General features: G+C 59.1%; 1 protein-coding gene across 1 annotated transcript in view; it reads left to right on the forward strand.

Annotated features, from left to right (window-relative positions):
- LOC138371375 (uncharacterized) overlaps positions 1–15,778 on the forward strand; it is a 54,928-nt gene extending 39,150 nt beyond the window's left edge. Inside the window, exons 2-3 of the mRNA XM_069336158.1 lie at positions 11,959–12,138; positions 12,255–15,778. Coding sequence (XP_069192259.1) covers positions 11,959–12,138; positions 12,255–12,767 — 693 coding nt within the window. The 3' untranslated portion in view covers positions 12,768–15,778. The remainder of the gene's footprint in view (positions 1–11,958; positions 12,139–12,254) is intronic.
- Positions 15,779–16,290: the final 512 nt, after the last annotated feature.

Raw genomic sequence — 16,290 nt, forward strand, 5'->3', positions numbered from 1 at the left:
CTGCCAGTAGAGGGAGGCTGGAGCTACAGGTCCAGCACCAACCCCCTGCCAGTAGATGTGGGATGGAGCTACAGGTCCAGCACCAACCCCCTGCCAGTAGAGGGGGGCTGGAGCTACAGGTCCAGCATCAACCCCCTGCCAGTAGAGGGGGGCTGAAGCTACAGGTCCAACACCAACCCCCTGCCAGTAGAGGGGGCACTGGAGCTACTGGTCCAGCACCAACCCCCTGCCAGTAGAGGGGGCTGGAGCTACAGGTCCAGAATCAACCCCCTGCCAGTAAAGGGGGGGTGGAGCTACAGGTCCAGCATCAACCCCCTGCCAGTAGAGGGGGGTTGGAGCTACAGGTCCAGCATCAACCTCCTGCCAGTAGAGGGGGGCTGAAGCTACAGGTCCAACACCAACCCCCTGCCAGTAGAGGGGGGGGGGGGGTGGAGCTACAGGTCCAGCATCAACCCCCTACCAGTAGAGGGGGGCTGAAGCTACAGGTCCAACACCAACCCCCTGCCAGTAGAGGGGGGGGGGTAGGAGCTACAGGTCCAGAACCAACCCCCTTCCAATAGACGTGGGGGGGTTAGGAGCTACAGGTCCAGAACCATCCCCCTGCCAGTAGAGGGGGGAGGGGTAGGAGCTACAGGTCCAGAACCAACCCCCTGCCAGTAGAGGGGGGGGGGGCTGGAGCTACAGGTCCAGCACCAACCCCATGCCAGTAGAGGTGGGCTGGAGCTACAGGCCCAGAACCACACCCCTGGCAGTAGAGGGAGGGGGGGGGGCTCTGGAGCTACTGGTCCAACACAAACCCCACTGCCAGTAGAGGGAGGCTGGAGCTACAGGTCCAGCACCAACCCCCTCCCAGTAGAGGGGGGGCTGGAGCTACAGGTCCAGCACCAACCCCTTCCAGTAGACGTGGGCTGGAGCTACAGGTCTTGAACCAACCCCCTGCCAGTAGAGGGAGGCTAGAGCTACAGGTCCAGCACCAACCCCTGCTAGTTGAAGGAGGCTGGAGCTACAGTCCAGCACCAACCCCCTGCCTGTAGAGGGAGGATTGAGCTACAGTCCAGCACCAACCCCCTGCCAGTAGAGGGAGGCTGGAGCTACAGGTCCAGCACCAACCCCCTTCCAGTAGAGGGGGGCCAGGAACTACAGGTCCAGCACCAACCCCCTGCCAGTAGAGGGGGGCTGGAGCTATGGGTCCAGCACCAACCCCCTGCCAGTAGAGGGGGGCTGGAACTACATGTCCAGCACCAACCCCCTGCCAGTAGAGGGGGAGGGGCTGGATCTACAGGTCCAGCACCAACCCCCTGCCAGTAGAGGGGGGCTGGAGCTACAGGTCCAGCACCAACCCCCCCCCCCCTGCCAGTAGAGGGGGGGGGTTGGAGCTACATGTTCAGCACCAACCCCCTGTCAGTAGAGGTGGGATGGAGCTACAGGTCCAGCACCAACCCCCTGCCAGTAGAGGTGGGATGGAGCTACAGGTCCAGCACCAACCCCCTGCCAGTAGAGGGGGCTGGAGCTACAGGTTCAGCACCAACCCCCTGCCAGTAGAGGTGGAATGGAGCTACAGGTCCAGCACCAACCCCCTGCCAGTAGAGGGGGGCTGGAGCAACAGGTCCAGCACCAACCCCCTGCCAGTAGAGGGGGGCTGGAGCTACAGGTCCAGCACCAACCCCCTGCCAGTAGAGGGGGAGCTGGAGCTATTGGTCCAGCACCAATCCCCTGCAAGTAGAGGGGGCGCTGGAGCTACTGGTCCAGCACCAACCCCCTGCCAGTAGAGGGGGTGTAGCTACAGGTCCAGCATCAACCCCCTGCCAGTAGAGGGGGGGTGGAGCTACAGGTCCAGCATCTACCCCCTGCCAGTAGAGGGGGCTGAAGCTACAGGGCCAACACCAACCCCCTGCCAATAGAGGGGGGGTAGGAGCTACAGTTCCAGAACCAACCCCCTGCCAGTAGAGGTGGGCTGGACCTACATGTCCAGCACCAACCCCCTGCCAGTAGAGGGGGGCCAGGAACTACAGGTCCAGCTCCAACCCCCTGCCAGTAGAGGGGGGGCTGGAGCTACAGGTCCAGCACCAACCCCCTGCCAATAGAGCGGGGCCAGGAACTACAGGTCCAGCACCACCACCCTTCCAGTAGAGGGGGGCCAGGAACTACAGGTCCAGCACCAACCCCCTGCCAGTAGAGGGGGGCTGGAGCTACGGATCCAGCACCAACCCCCTGCCAGTAGAGGGGGGCTGGAACTACATGTCCAGCGCCAACCCCCTGCCTGTAGACGGGGAGGGGGCTCGATCTACAGGTCCAGCACCAACCCCGTGCCAGTAGAGGGGGGCTGGAGCTACAGGTCCAGCACCAACCCCCTGCCAGTTAAGGTGGGCTGGAGCTACAGGTCCAGCACCAACCCCCTGCCAGTAGAGGGGGGCTGGATCTACAGTTCCAGCACGAACCCCCTGCCAGTAGAGGGGGGCTGGAGCTACAGGTCCAGCACCAACCCCCTGCCAGTAGAGGTGGGCTGGAGCTACAGCTCCAGCACCAACCCCCTGCCAGTAGAGGGGGCCTGGAGCTACAGGTCCAGCACCAACCCCCCCCCCCTGCCAGTAGAGGGGGGGGGGTTGGAGCTACAGGTTCAGCACCAACCCCCTGCCAGTAGAGGGAAGCTGGAGCTACAGGTCCAGCACCAACCCCCTGTCAGTAGAGGTGGGCTGGAGCTACAGGTTCAGCACCAACCCCCTGCCAGTAGAGGTGGGATGGAGCTACAGGTCCAGCACTAACCCCCTGCAAGTAGAGGGGGGCTGGAGCTACAGGTCCAGCACCAACCCCCTGCCAGTTAAGGTGGGCTGGAGCTACAGGTCCAGCACCAACCCCCTGCCAGTAGAGGGGGGCTGGATCTACAGTTCCAGCACCAACCCCCTGCCAGTAGAGGGGGGCTGGAGCTACAGGTCCAGCACCAACCCCCTGCCAGTAGAGGTGGGCTGGAGCTACAGCTCCAGCACCATCCCCTGCCAGTAGAGGGGGCCTGGAGCTACAGGTCCAGCACCAACCCCCCCCCTGCCAGTAGAGGGGGGGGGGTTGGAGCTACAGGTTCAGCACCAACCCCCTGCCAGTAGAGGTGGGATGGAGCTACAGGTCCAGCACTAACCCCCTGCAAGTAGAGGGGGGCTGGAGCTACAGGTCCAGCATCAATCCCCTGCCAGGAGAGGGGGCGCTGGAGCTACATTTCCAGCACCAACCCCCTGCCAGTAGAGGGAGGCTGGAGCTACAGGTCCAGCACAAACCCCCTGCCAGTAGAGGGGGGCTGGAGCTACAGGTCCAGCACCAACCCCCTGCCAGTAGAGGGGGGGCTGGAGCTACAGGTCCAGCACCAACCCCTTCCAGTAGAGGTGGGCGGGAGCTACAGGTCTTGAACCAACCCCCTGCCAGTAGAGGGAGGCTAGAGCTACAGGTCCAGCACCAACCCCTGCTAGTAGAGGGAGGCTGGAGCTACAGGTCCAGCACCAACCCCCTGCCAGTAGATGTGGGATGGAGCTACAGGTCCAGCACCAACCCCCTGCCAGTAGAGGGGGGCTGGAGCTACAGGTCCAGCACCAACCCCCTGCCAGTAGAGGGGGGGCTGGAGCTACTGGTCCAACACCAATGCCCTGCCAGTAGAGGGGAAGCTGGAGCTACTGGTCCAGCACCATCCCCCTACCAGTAGAGCGGGCTGGAGCTACAGGTCCAGCATCAACCCCCTGCCAGTAGAGGGGGCACTGGAGCTACTGGTTCAGCACCAACCCTCTGCCAGTAGAGGGGGCTGGAGCTACAGGTCCAGAATCAACCCTCTGTCATTAGAGGGGGGCTGGAGCTACAGGTCCAGCATCAACCCCCTGCCAGTAGAGGGGGGCTGAAGCTACAGGTCCAACACCAACCCCCTGCCAGTAGAGGGGGCATTGGAGCTACTGGTCCAGCACCAACCCCCTGCCAGTAGAGGGGGCTGGAGCTACAGGTCCAAAATCAACCCCCTGCCAGTAAGGGGGGGTGGAGCTACAGGTCCAGCATCAACCCCCTGCCAGTAGAGGGGGGTTGGAGCTACAGGTCCAGCATCAACCTCCTGCCAGTAGAGGGGGCTGAAGCTACAGGGCCAACACCAACCCCCTGCCAGTAGAGGGGGGTGGAGCTACAGGTCCAGCATCAACCCCCTACCAGTAGAGGGGGGCTGAAGCTACAGGTCCAACACCAACCTCCTGCCAGTAGAGGGTGGGGGGTAGGAGCTACAGGTCCAGAACCAACCCCCTTCCAATAGACGTGGGGGGGTTAGGAGCTACAGGTCCAGAACCAACCCCCTGCCAGTAGAGGGGGGAGGGATAGGAGCTACAGGTCCAGAACCAACCCCCTGCCAGTAGAGGGGGGGGGGGCTGGAGCTACAGGTCCAGCACCAACCCCATGCCAGTAGAGGTGGGCTGGAGCTACAGGCCCAGAACCACACCCCTGGCAGTAGAGGGGGGGGGGGGCTCTGGAGCTACTGGTCCAACACAAACCCCACTGCCAGTAGAGGGAGGCTGGAGCTACAGGTCCAGCACCAACCCCCTCCCAGTAGAGGGGGGGCTGGAGCTACAGGTCCAGCACCAACCCCCTCCATAGACGTGGGCTGGAGCTACAGGTCCAGCACCAACCCCCTCCAGTAGAGGGGCTAGAGCTACAGGTCCCACCACAAACCCCTGCCAGTAGAGGGAGGCTGGAGCTACAGTCCAGCACCAACCCCCTGCCTGTAGAGGGAGGCTGGAGCTACAGTCCAGCACACAACCCCCTGCCAGTAGAGGAGGCTGGAGCTACAGGTCCAGCACCAACCCCCTTCCAGTAGAGGGGGCTGGAACTACAGGTCCAGCACCAACCCCTGCCATGAGAGGGGGGCTGGAGCTACGGGTCCAGCACCAACCCCCTGCCAGTAGAGGGGGGCTGGAACTACATGTCCAGCACCAACCCCCTGCCAGTAGAGGGGAGGGGCTGGATCTACAGGTCCAGCACCAACCCCCTGCCAGTAGAGGGGGGCTGGAGCTACAGGTCCAGCACCAACCCCCCCCCCCCCCTGCCAGTAGAGGGGGGGGGGGTTGGAGCTACATGTTCAGCACCAACCCCCTGTCAGTAAGGGGGATGGATACAGGTCCAGCACCAACCCCCTGCCAGTAGAGGTGGGATGGAGCTACAGGTCCAGCACCAACCCCCTGCCAGTAGAGGGGGCTGGAGCAACAGGTCCAGCACCAACCCCCTGCCAGTAGAGGGGGGCTGGAGCTACAGGTCCAGCACCAACCCCCTGCAGTAGAGGGGGCGCTGGAGCTACTGGTCCAGCACCAACCCCCTGCCAGTAAGGGGGTGGAGCTACGGTCCAGCACAACCCCCTACTAGTAGAGGGGGGCTGGATCTACAGTTCCAGCACCAACCCCCTGCCAGTAGAGGGGGGCTGGAGCTACAGGTCCAGCACCAACCCCCTGCCAGTAAGGTGGCTGGAGCTACAGCTCCAGCACCAACCCCTGCCAGTAGAGGGGCCTGGAGCTACAGGTCCAGCACCAACCCCCCCCTGCCAGTAGAGGGGGGGGTTGGAGCTACAGGTTCAGCACCAACCCCCTGCCAGTAGAGGGCTGGAGCTACAGGTCCAGCACCAACCCCCTGTCAGTAGAGGTGGGATGGAGCTACAGGTCCAGCACCAACCCCCTGCCAGTAGAGTGGGATGGAGCTACAGGTCCAACACCAACCCCCTGCCAGTAGAGGGGGCTGGAGCTACAGGTTCAGCACCAACCCCCTTCCAGTAGAGGTGGGATGGAGCTACAGGTCCAGCACTAACCCCCTGCAGTAGAGGGGGCTGGAGCTACAGGTCCAGCATCAATCCCCTGCCAGGAGAGGGGCGCTGGAGCTACATTTCCAGCACCAACCCCCTGCCAGTAGAGGGGGCTGGAGCTACAGGTCCAGCACAAACCCCCTGCCAGTAGAGGGGGGCTGGAGCTACAGGTCCAGCACCAACCCCCTGCCAGTAGAGGGGGCTGGAGCTACAGGTCCAGCACCAACCCCTTCCAGTAGAGGTGGGCGGGCTACAGGTCTTGAACCAACCCCCTGCCAGTAGAGGGAGGCTAGAGCTACAGGTCCAGCACCAACCCCTGCTAGTAGAGGGAGGGGCTGGAGCTACAGGTCCAGCACCAACCCCTGCCAGTAGATGTGGATGGAGCTACAGGTCCAGCACCAACCCCCTGCCAGTAGAGGGGGGGGGTTGGCTACATGTTCAGCACCAACCCCCTGTCAGTAAGTGGGATGGAGCTACAGGTCCAGCACCAACCCCCTGCCAGTAGAGGTGGGATGGAGCTACAGGTCCAGCACCAACCCCCTGCCAGTAGAGGGGGGCTGGAGCTACAGTCCAGCACCAACCCCCTGCCAGTAGAGGGGGGGCTGGAGCTACTGGTCCAACACAAACCCCCTGCCAGTAGAGGTGGCTGGACCTACATGTCCAGCACCAACCCCCTGCCAGTAGAGGGGGGGCTGGAGCTACAGGTCCAGCACCAACCCCCTGCCAATAGAGCGGGGCCAGGAACTACAGGTCCAGCACCAACCCCTTCCAGTAGAGGGGGGCAGGACTACAGGTCCAGCACCAACCCCCTGCCAGTAGAGGAGGGCTGGAGCTACGGGTCCAGCACCAACCCCCTGCCAGTAGAGGGGGCTGGAACTACATGTCCAGCGCCAACCCCCTGCCTGTAGACGGGGAGGGGGCTGGATCTACAGGTCCAGCACCAACCCCCTGCCAGTAGAGGGGGCTGGAGCTACAGGTCCAGCACCAACCCCCTGCCAGTTAAGGTGGGCTGGAGCTACAGGTCCATCACACAACCCCCTGCCAGTAGAGGGGGGGCTAGATCTACAGTTCCAGCACCAACCTTCTGCCAGTAGAGGGGGGCTGGAGCTACAGGTCCAGCACCAACCACCTGCCAGTAGAGGTGGGCTGGAGCTACAGGTCCAGCACCAACCCCCTGCCAGTAGAGGGGGCCTGGAGCTACAGGTCCAGCACCAACCCCCCCCCCCCCCTGCCAGTAGAGGGGGGGTTGGAGCTACAGGTTCAGCACCAACCCCCTGCCAGTAGAGGGAAGCTGGAGCTACAGGTCCAGCACCAACCCCCTGTCAGTAGAGGTGGGATGGAGCTACAGGTCCAGCACCAACCCCCTGCCAGTAGAGGTGGGATGGAGCTACAGGTCCAACACCAACCCCCTGCCAGTAGAGGGGGCTGGAGCTACAGGTTCAGCACCAACCCCCTGCCAGTAGAGGTGGGATGGAGCTACAGGTCCAGCACCAACCCCCTGCAAGTAGAGGGGGCTGGAGCTACAGGTCCAGCACCAACCCCCTGCCAGTAGAGGGGGGCTGGAGGTACTGGTCCAGCACCAATCCCCTGCCAGTAGAGGGGGGGCTGGAGCTACTGGTCCAGCACAATCCCCCTGCCAGTAGGGGGGCTGGAGCTACAGGTCCAGCACCAACCCCCTGCCAGTAGAAGGGCGCTGGAGCTACTGGTCCAGCACCAACCCCCTGCCAGTAGAGGGGCTGGAGCTACAGGTCCAGCATCAACCCCCTGTCAGTAGAGGGGGTGGAGCTACAGATCCAGCATCTACCCCCTGCCAGTAGAGGTGGCTGAAGCTACAGGTCCAACACCAACACCCTGCCAGTAGAGAGGGGGGGGGGTTAGGAGCTACAGGTCCAGCACCAACCCCCTTCGAGTAAAGGGGGGCCAGGAACTACAGGTCCAGCACGAACCCCTTGCCAGTAGAAGGAGGGGGGGGCTGGAGCTACATGTCCAACACCAACCCCCTGCCAGTAGAGGTGGGATGGAGCTACAGGTCCAGCACCAACCCCCTGCCAGTAGAGGTGGGCTGGAGCTACAGGTCCAGCACCAACCCCCAGCCAGTAGAGGTGGGCCAGGAACTACAGGTCCAGCACCAACCCCCTGCCAGTAGAGGGGGGCTGGAGCTACTGGTCCAGCACCAACCCCCTGCCAGTAGAGGGGGGCCAGGAACTACAGGTCCAGCACCAACCCCCTGCCAGTAGAGGGGGGCCTGAGCTACTGGTCCAGCACCAACCCCCTGCCAGTAGAGGGGGGCTGGAGCTACAGGTCCAGCACGAACCCCCTGCCAGTAGAGGGGGGCTGGAGCTACAGGTCCAGCACGAACCCCTTGCCAGTAGAATGAGGGGGAGGCTGGAGCTACAGGTCCAGCACCAACCCCCTGTCAGTAGAGGTGGGATGGAGCTACAGGTTCAGCACCAACCCCCTACCAGTAGAGGTGGGATGGAGCTACAGGTCCAGCACCATTCCCCTGCCAGTAGAGGGGGCCTGGAGCTACAGGTCCATCACCAACACCCTGCCAGTGGAGGGGGGCTGGAGCTACTGGTCCAGCACCAACACCTTGCCAGTAGAGGGGGGGGGCGGCTGGGGCTACAGGTCCACTACCAACCCCATGCCAGTAGAGGGGGGGGTCCAGCACCAACCCCTGCCAGTAGAAGAGGTCTGGGGCTACAGGTCCAGCACCAACCCCCTGCCAGTAGAGGGGGGCTGGAGCTACAAGTCCAGCACTAACCCCCTGCCAGTAAAGGGGGTGCTGGAGCTACAGGTCCAGCACCAACCCCCTGCCAGTAGAGGGGGCGCTGGACCTACTGGTCCAGCACCAACCCCCTGCCAGTAGAGGGGGGCTGGAGCTACAGGTCCAGCACCAACCCCTTCCAGTAGAGGTGGGCTGGAGCTACAGGTCTTGAACCAACCCCCTGCTAGTAGAGGGAGGCTAGAGCTACAGGTCCAGCACCAACCCCTGCTAGTAGAGGGAGGCTGGAGCTACAGTCCAGCACCAACCCCCTGCCAGTAGAGGGAGGTTGGAGCTACAGAGTCCAGCACCAACCCCTTGCCAGTAGAGGGAGGCTGGAGCTACAGGTCCAGCACCAACCCCCTGTCAGTAGAGGTGGGATGGAGCTACAGGTCCAGCACCAACCCCCCTGCCAGTAGAGGTGGGATGGAGCTACAGGTCCAGCACCAACCCCCTGCCAGTAGAGGGGGGCTGGAGCAACAGGTCCAGCACCAACCCCCTGCCAGTAGAGGTGGGATGGAGCTACAGGTCCAGCACCAACCCCCTGCCAGTAGAGGGGGTCTGGAGCTACAGGTTCAGCACCAACCCCCTGCCAGTAGAGGTGGGATGGAGCTACAGGTCCAGCACCAACCCCCTGCTAGTAGAGGGGGCTGGAGCTACAGGTCCAGCACCAACCCCTGCCAGTAGAGGGGGGGCTGGAGCTACTGGTCCAGCACCATCCCCCTGCCAGTAAAGGGGGCTGGAGCTACAGGTCCAGCATCAACCCCCTGCCAGTAGAGGGGGAGCTGGAGCTACTGGTCCAGCACCAACGCCCTGCCAGTAGAGGGGGGCTGGAGCTACAGGTCCAGAATCAACCCTCTGTCATTAGAGGGGGGGGGTGGAGCTACAGGTCCAGCATCAACCCCCTGCCAGTAGAGGGAGGGGTGGAGCTACAGGTCCAGCATCTACCCCCTGCCAGTAGAGGGGGCTGAAGCTACAGGTCCAACACCAACCCCCTGCCAGTAGAGGGGGGGGGGATAGGAGCTACAGGTCCAGAACCAACCCCCTTCCAATAGACGTGGGGGGTTAGGAGCTACAGGTCCAGATCCAACCCCCTGCCAGTAGAGGGGGGGGGTAGGAGCTACAGGTCCAGAATCAATCCCCTGCCAGTAGAGGTGGGCTGGATCTACATGTCCAGCACCAACCCCCTGCCATTAGAGGGGGGCCAGGAACTACAGGTCCAGCACCAACCCCCTGCCAGTAGAGGGGGGCTGGAGCTACAGGTCCAGCACCAACCCCCTGCCAGTAGAGAGGGGCCAGGAACTACAGGTCCAGCACCAACCCCCTGCCAGTAGAGGGGGGCTGGAGCTACAGGTCCAGCACGAACCCCTTGCCAGTAGAGGGGGGCCAGGAACTACAGGTCCAGCACCAACCCCCTGCCAGTAGAGGGGGGCTGGAGCTACAGGTCCAGCACCAACCCCCTGCCAGTAGAGGGGGGCCAGGAACTACAGGTCCAGCACCAACCCCCTTCGAGTAGAGGGGGGCCAGGAACTACAGGTCCAGCACCAACCCCCTGCCAGTAGAGGGGGGCTGGAGCTACAGGTCCAGCACGAACCCCTTGCCAGTAGAGGGGGGCTGGAGCTACAGGTCCAGCACGAACCCCTTGCCAGTAGAGGGGGGGGGGCTGGAGCTACATGTCCAGCACCAACCCCCTGCCAGTAGAGGGGGGCTGGAGCAACAGGTTCAGCACGAACCCCTGCCAGCAGAGGGGGGCTGGAGCTACAGGTCCAGCACCAACCCCCTGCCAGTAGAGGTGGACTGGAGCTACAGGTCCAGCACCAACCCCCTGCCAGTAGAGGTGGACTGGAGCTTCAGGTCCAGCACGAACCCTCCCCCCCCCCTGCCAGTAGAGGGGGGGGGGAACTGAAGCTACAGTTCGAGCTCCAACCCCCTGCCAGTAAAGGGGGGCTGGAGCTACAGGTCCAGCACGAACCCCTTCCCAGTAGAGGGGGGCCAGGAACTACAGGTCCAGCACCAACCCCTGCCAGTAGAGTGGGGCTGGAGCTACAGGTCCAGCACCAACCCCCTGCCAGTAGAGGGGGGCCAGGAACTACAGGTCCAGCACCAACCCCCTTCGAGTAGAGGGGGGCCAGGAACTACAGGTCCAGCACCAACCCCCTGCCAGTAGAGGGGGCTGGAGCTACAGGTCCAGAACCAACTCTCTGCCAGTAGAGGTGGGCTGAAGCTACAGATCCAGAACCAACCCCCTGCCAGTAGAGAGGGGCTGGAGCTACTGGTTCAGCACCAACCCCCTGCCAGTAGAAGGGGGGGGGCTGAAGTTACATGTCCACCACCAACCCCCTGCCAGTAGAGGGGGGGGGCTGGAACTACTTTTCCAGCACCAAACCCCCTGCCAGTAGAGGGGGGGGTGGAGCTACAGGTCCAGCACCAACCCCCTGCCAGTAGAGGAGGGGGCTGGAGCTACAAGTGCAACAAAATGGGACTGACACTGTCCACAGGTGATAATGCGACTGACACTGACCACAGGTGATAATGGGGCTGTCACTGACCACAGGTGATAATGGGGCTGACACTGACCATAGGTGATAATGGGGCTGACACTGTCCACAGGTGATAATGGGGCTGGCACTGACAACATGTGATAATGGGGCTGGCACTGACAACATGTGATAATGGGGCTGACACTGACCACAGGTGATAATTGGGCTGACACTGTCCACAGGTGATAATGGAGCTGACACCGACCACAGGTGATAATGGGGCTGACACTGTCCACAGGTGATAATGGGGCTGACACTGTCCACAGGTAATAATGGGGCTGACACCGACCACAGGTGATAATGGGGCTGACACTGACAACAGGTGATAATGGGGCTGACACTGACCACAGGTGATAATGGGGCTGACACTGTCCACAGGTGATAATGGGGCTGACACTGTCCACAGGTGATAATGGGGCTGACACTGACCACAAGTGATAATGGGGCTGACACTGACCACAGGTGATAATGGGGCTTACACTAACCACAGGTGATAATGGGGCTGTCACTGACTACAGGTGATAATGGGGCTGACACTGTCCACAGGTGATAATGGGGCTGACACTAACCATAGGTGATAATGGGGCTGTCACTGACTACAGGTGATAATGGGGCTGACAAAGACCACAGGTGATAATGAGGCTGACACTGACCACAGGTGATAATGGGGCTGACGCTGATCACAGGTGATAATGGGGCTGACACTGTCCACAGGTCATAATGGGGCTGACACTGACCACAGGTGATAATGGGGCTGACACTGACCACAGGTGATAATGGGGCTGACACTGACCACAGGTGATAATGGGGCTGACACTGTCCTCGGGTGATAATGGGGCTGACACTGTCCACAGGTTGAGGACCTCCGCAGGATGAGGGAGCCCGTCAAGAGGCTGGTGGAGGCTGGCCGGGTGTTGGCCGTCCAGGAAGACCAAGATGGCTGCCGCGCCGCCAGGATAACTCTACAAGACAGACAGCTGTACCTCCACCCACTCCTGCGTCAGCCCACGCCCGCCGACGCCCACGCCCTCCAGGTTACTTTATTACACCCACTAGTCTTACTGACATTACTGAATTACTGAGTTATGATAACTAATGTGATAACATTTTGTTATACAGTTATCAGCATGATTTATTTCATTTTCTGCAGGAGAGTGAGGTTGTGGGCGTGCTGGACCCCTCCTGCACCCTGGCGTTCCTTGACCTCGGGTGGGCGGGGTCAACAAGAGGGCGGGTCACCATCCGGCTGACCCCTGACACACCGCTGGCCAGACAGTTTGTGTTGTTGTGTACGGGCCAGCGGGGCCACACCTACCGCAACACTAAACTGTTGTGGGTGTGGGGCAAGGGTAGGCCGGGGGAGTATGTGGTGGGCGGGGACTACGAGAGTAATGATGGTAAGGGAGGAGCCCCACTGCTGCCTGACCTCCAGGGGCAGTACCGGGAGTCAGGCCAGGCAGGAGCTGTGTTGACCAGGTGGGGGCCGGGGAGTCAGAGGAGTGCGCAGTTCGCCATCATCACCAGGGGCTTCCAGGATGGTTACCAGTGGTCATATGTCTTGGGTGATGTGGTGAGCGGCCTGGATGTGGTGAGGGCAGCAGTAAACCACAGTGATATTACGGAGGTGACTGTGGTGGACTGTGGTGTTGTGCTGCCACTCTAGTTCACTGTACCATCACCATCACTACTGTGGTGTTGTGCTGCCACTCTAGTTCACTATCACCACTACTGTGGTGTTATGCTGCCACTCTAGTTCACTGTACCACCACTACAGTGGTGCTGTACTGCCACTCTGGTTCACTGTACCATTACCATCACTACTGTGGTGTTGTGCTGCCACTCTAGTTCACTGTACCACCACCATCACTACTGTGGTGTTGTGCTGCCACTCTAGTTCACTGTACCACCACCATCACTACTGTGGTGTTTTGCTGCCACTCTAGTTCACTGTACCATCACCATCACTACTGTGGTGTTGTGCTGCCACTCTAGTTCACTGTACCACCACCATCACTACTGTGGTGTTGTGCTGCCACTCTAGTTCACTGTACCATCACCATCACTACTGTGGTGTTGTGCTGCCACTCTAGTTCACTGTACCACCACCATCACTACTGTGGTGTTGTGCTACCACTCTAGTTCACTGTACCACCATCATCACTACTGTGGTGTTGTGCTGCCACTCTAGTTCACTGTACCATCACTACTGTGGTGTTGTGCTGCCACTCTAGTTCACTGTACCATCACCATCACTATTGTGGTGTTGTGCTGCCACTCTAGTTCACTGTACCATCACCATTACTACTGCGGTGTTGTGCTGCCACTCTAGTTCACTGTACCATCACCGTCACTACTGTGGTGTTATGATGCCACTCAAGTTCACTGTTCCATCACTACTGTGGTGTTGTGCTGCCACTCTAGTTCACTATACCATCACCATCACTACTGTGGTGTTTGCTGCCACTCTAGTTCACTGTACCATCACCATCACTACTGTGGTGTTGTGCTGCCACTCTAGTTCACTGTACCATCACTACTGTGGTGTTGTGCTACCACTCTAGTTCACTGTACCATCACCATCACTACTGTGGTGTTGTGCTGCCACTCTAGTTCACTGTACCACCACTATCACTACTGTGGTGTTATGCTGCCACTCTAGTTCACTGTACCATCACTACTGTGGTGTTGTGCTACCACTCTAGTTCACTGTACCACCATCATCACTACTGTGGTGTTGTGCTGCCACTCTAGTTCACTGTACCATCACTACTGTGGTGTTGTGGTGCCACTCTAGTTCACTGTACCATCACCATCACTACTGTGGTGTTGTGCTGCCACTCTAGTTCACTGTACCATCACCATTACTACTGCGGTGTTGTGCTGCCACTCTAGTTCACTGTACCATCACCATCACTACTGTGGTGTTGAGTTGACACTCTAGTTCACTGTACCATCACCATCACTACTGTGGTGTTGTGCTGCCACTCTAGTTCACTGTACCACCACCGTCACTACTGTGGTGTTATGATGCCACTCTAGTTCACTGTACCATCACTACTGTGGTGTTGTGCTGCCACTCTAGTTCACTGTACCATCACCATCACTACTGTGGTGTTTTGCTGCCACTCTAGTTCACTGTACCATCACCATCACTACTGTGGTGTTGTGCTGCCACTCTAGTTCACTGTACCATCACTACTGTGGTGTTGTGCTACCACTCTAGTTCACTGTACCATCACCATCACTACTGTGGTGTTGTGCTGCCACTCTAGTTCACTGTACCACCACTATCACTACTGTGGTGTTATGCTGCCACTCTAGTTCACTGTACCATCACTACTGTGGTGTTGTGCTACCACTCTAGTTCACTGTACCACCACCATCACTACTGTTGTGTTCTGCTGTCACTCTAGTTCACTGTACCACCACCATCACTACTGTGGTGTTGTGCTGCCACTCTAGTTCACTGTACCATCACCATCACTAGTGTGGTGTTGTGCTACCACTCTAGTTCACTGTACCATCACTACTGTGGTGTTGTGCTACCACTCTAGTTCACTGTACCACCATCATCACTACTGTGGTGTTGTGCTGCCACTCTAGTTCACTGTACCATCACTACTGTGGTGTTGTGCTGCCACTCTAGTTCACTGTACCATCACCATCACTACTGTGGTGTTGTGCTGCCACTCTAGTTCACTGTACCATCACCATTACTACTGCGGTGTTGTGCTGCCACTCTAGTTCACTGTACCATCACCATCACTACTGTGGTGTTGAGCTGACACTCTAGTTCACTGTACCATCACCATCACTACTGTGGTGTTGTGCTGCCACTCTAGTTCACTGTACCACCACCGTCACTACTGTGGTGTTATGATGCCACTCTAGTTCACTGTACCATCACTACTGTGGTGTTGTGCTGCCACTCTAGTTCACTGTACCATCACCATCACTACTGTGGTGTTTTGCTGCCACTCTAGTTCACTGTACCATCACCATCACTACTGTGGTGTTGTGCTGCCACTCTAGTTCACTGTACCACCACTATCACTACTGTGGTGTTATGCTGCCACTCTAGTTCACTGTACCATCACTACTGTGGTGTTGTGCTACCACTCTAGTTCACTGTACCACCACCATCACTACTGTTGTGTTCTGCTGTCACTCTAGTTCACTGTACCATCACTACTGTGGTGTTGTGCTACCACTCTAGTTCACTGTACCACCATCATCACTACTGTGGTGTTGTGCTGCCACTCTAGTTCACTGTACCATCACTACTGTGGTGTTGTGCTGCCACTCTAGTTCACTGTACCATCACCATCACTACTGTGGTGTTGTGCTGCCACTCTAGTTCACTGTACCATCACCATTACTACTGCGGTGTTGTGCTGCCACAATAGTTCACTGTACCATCACCATCACTACTGTGGTGTTGAGCTGACACTCTAGTTCACTGTACCATCACCATCACTACTGTGGTGTTGTGCTGCCACTCTAGTTCACTGTACCACCACCGTCACTACTGTGGTGTTATGATGCCACTCTAGTTCACTGTACCATCACTACTGTGGTGTTGTGCTGCCACTCTAGTTCACTGTACCATCACCATCACTACTGTGGTGTTTTGCTGCCACTCTAGTTCACTGTACCATCACCATCACTACTGTGGTGTTGTGCTGCCACTCTAGTTCCTACCACTCTAGTTCACTGTACCATCACCATCACTACTGTGGTGTTGTGCTGCCATTCTAGTTCACTGTACCACCACTATCACTACTGTGGTGTTATGCTGCCACTCTAGTTCACTGTACCATCACTACTGTGGTGTTGTGCTACCACTCAAGTTCACTGTACCACCACCATCACTACTGTTGTGTTCTGCTGTCACTCTAGTTCACTGTACCACCACCATCACTACTGTGGTGTTGTGCTGCCACTCTAGTTCACTGTACCATCACTACTGTGGTGTTGTGCTGCCACTCTAGTTCACTGTACCATCACCATCACTACTGTGGTGTTGTGCTGCCACTCTAGTTCACTGTACCATCACCATCACTAGTGTGGTGTTGTGCTACCACTCTAGTTCACTGTACCATCACTACTGAGGTGTTGTGCTGCCACTCTAGTTCACTGTACCATCACCATCACTACTGTGGTGTTGTGCTGCCACTCTAGTTCAC

Source organism: Procambarus clarkii, chromosome 35, assembly GCF_040958095.1.
Source record: "Procambarus clarkii isolate CNS0578487 chromosome 35, FALCON_Pclarkii_2.0, whole genome shotgun sequence".
Classification (NCBI taxonomy): Eukaryota; Metazoa; Arthropoda; class Malacostraca; order Decapoda; family Cambaridae; genus Procambarus; species Procambarus clarkii.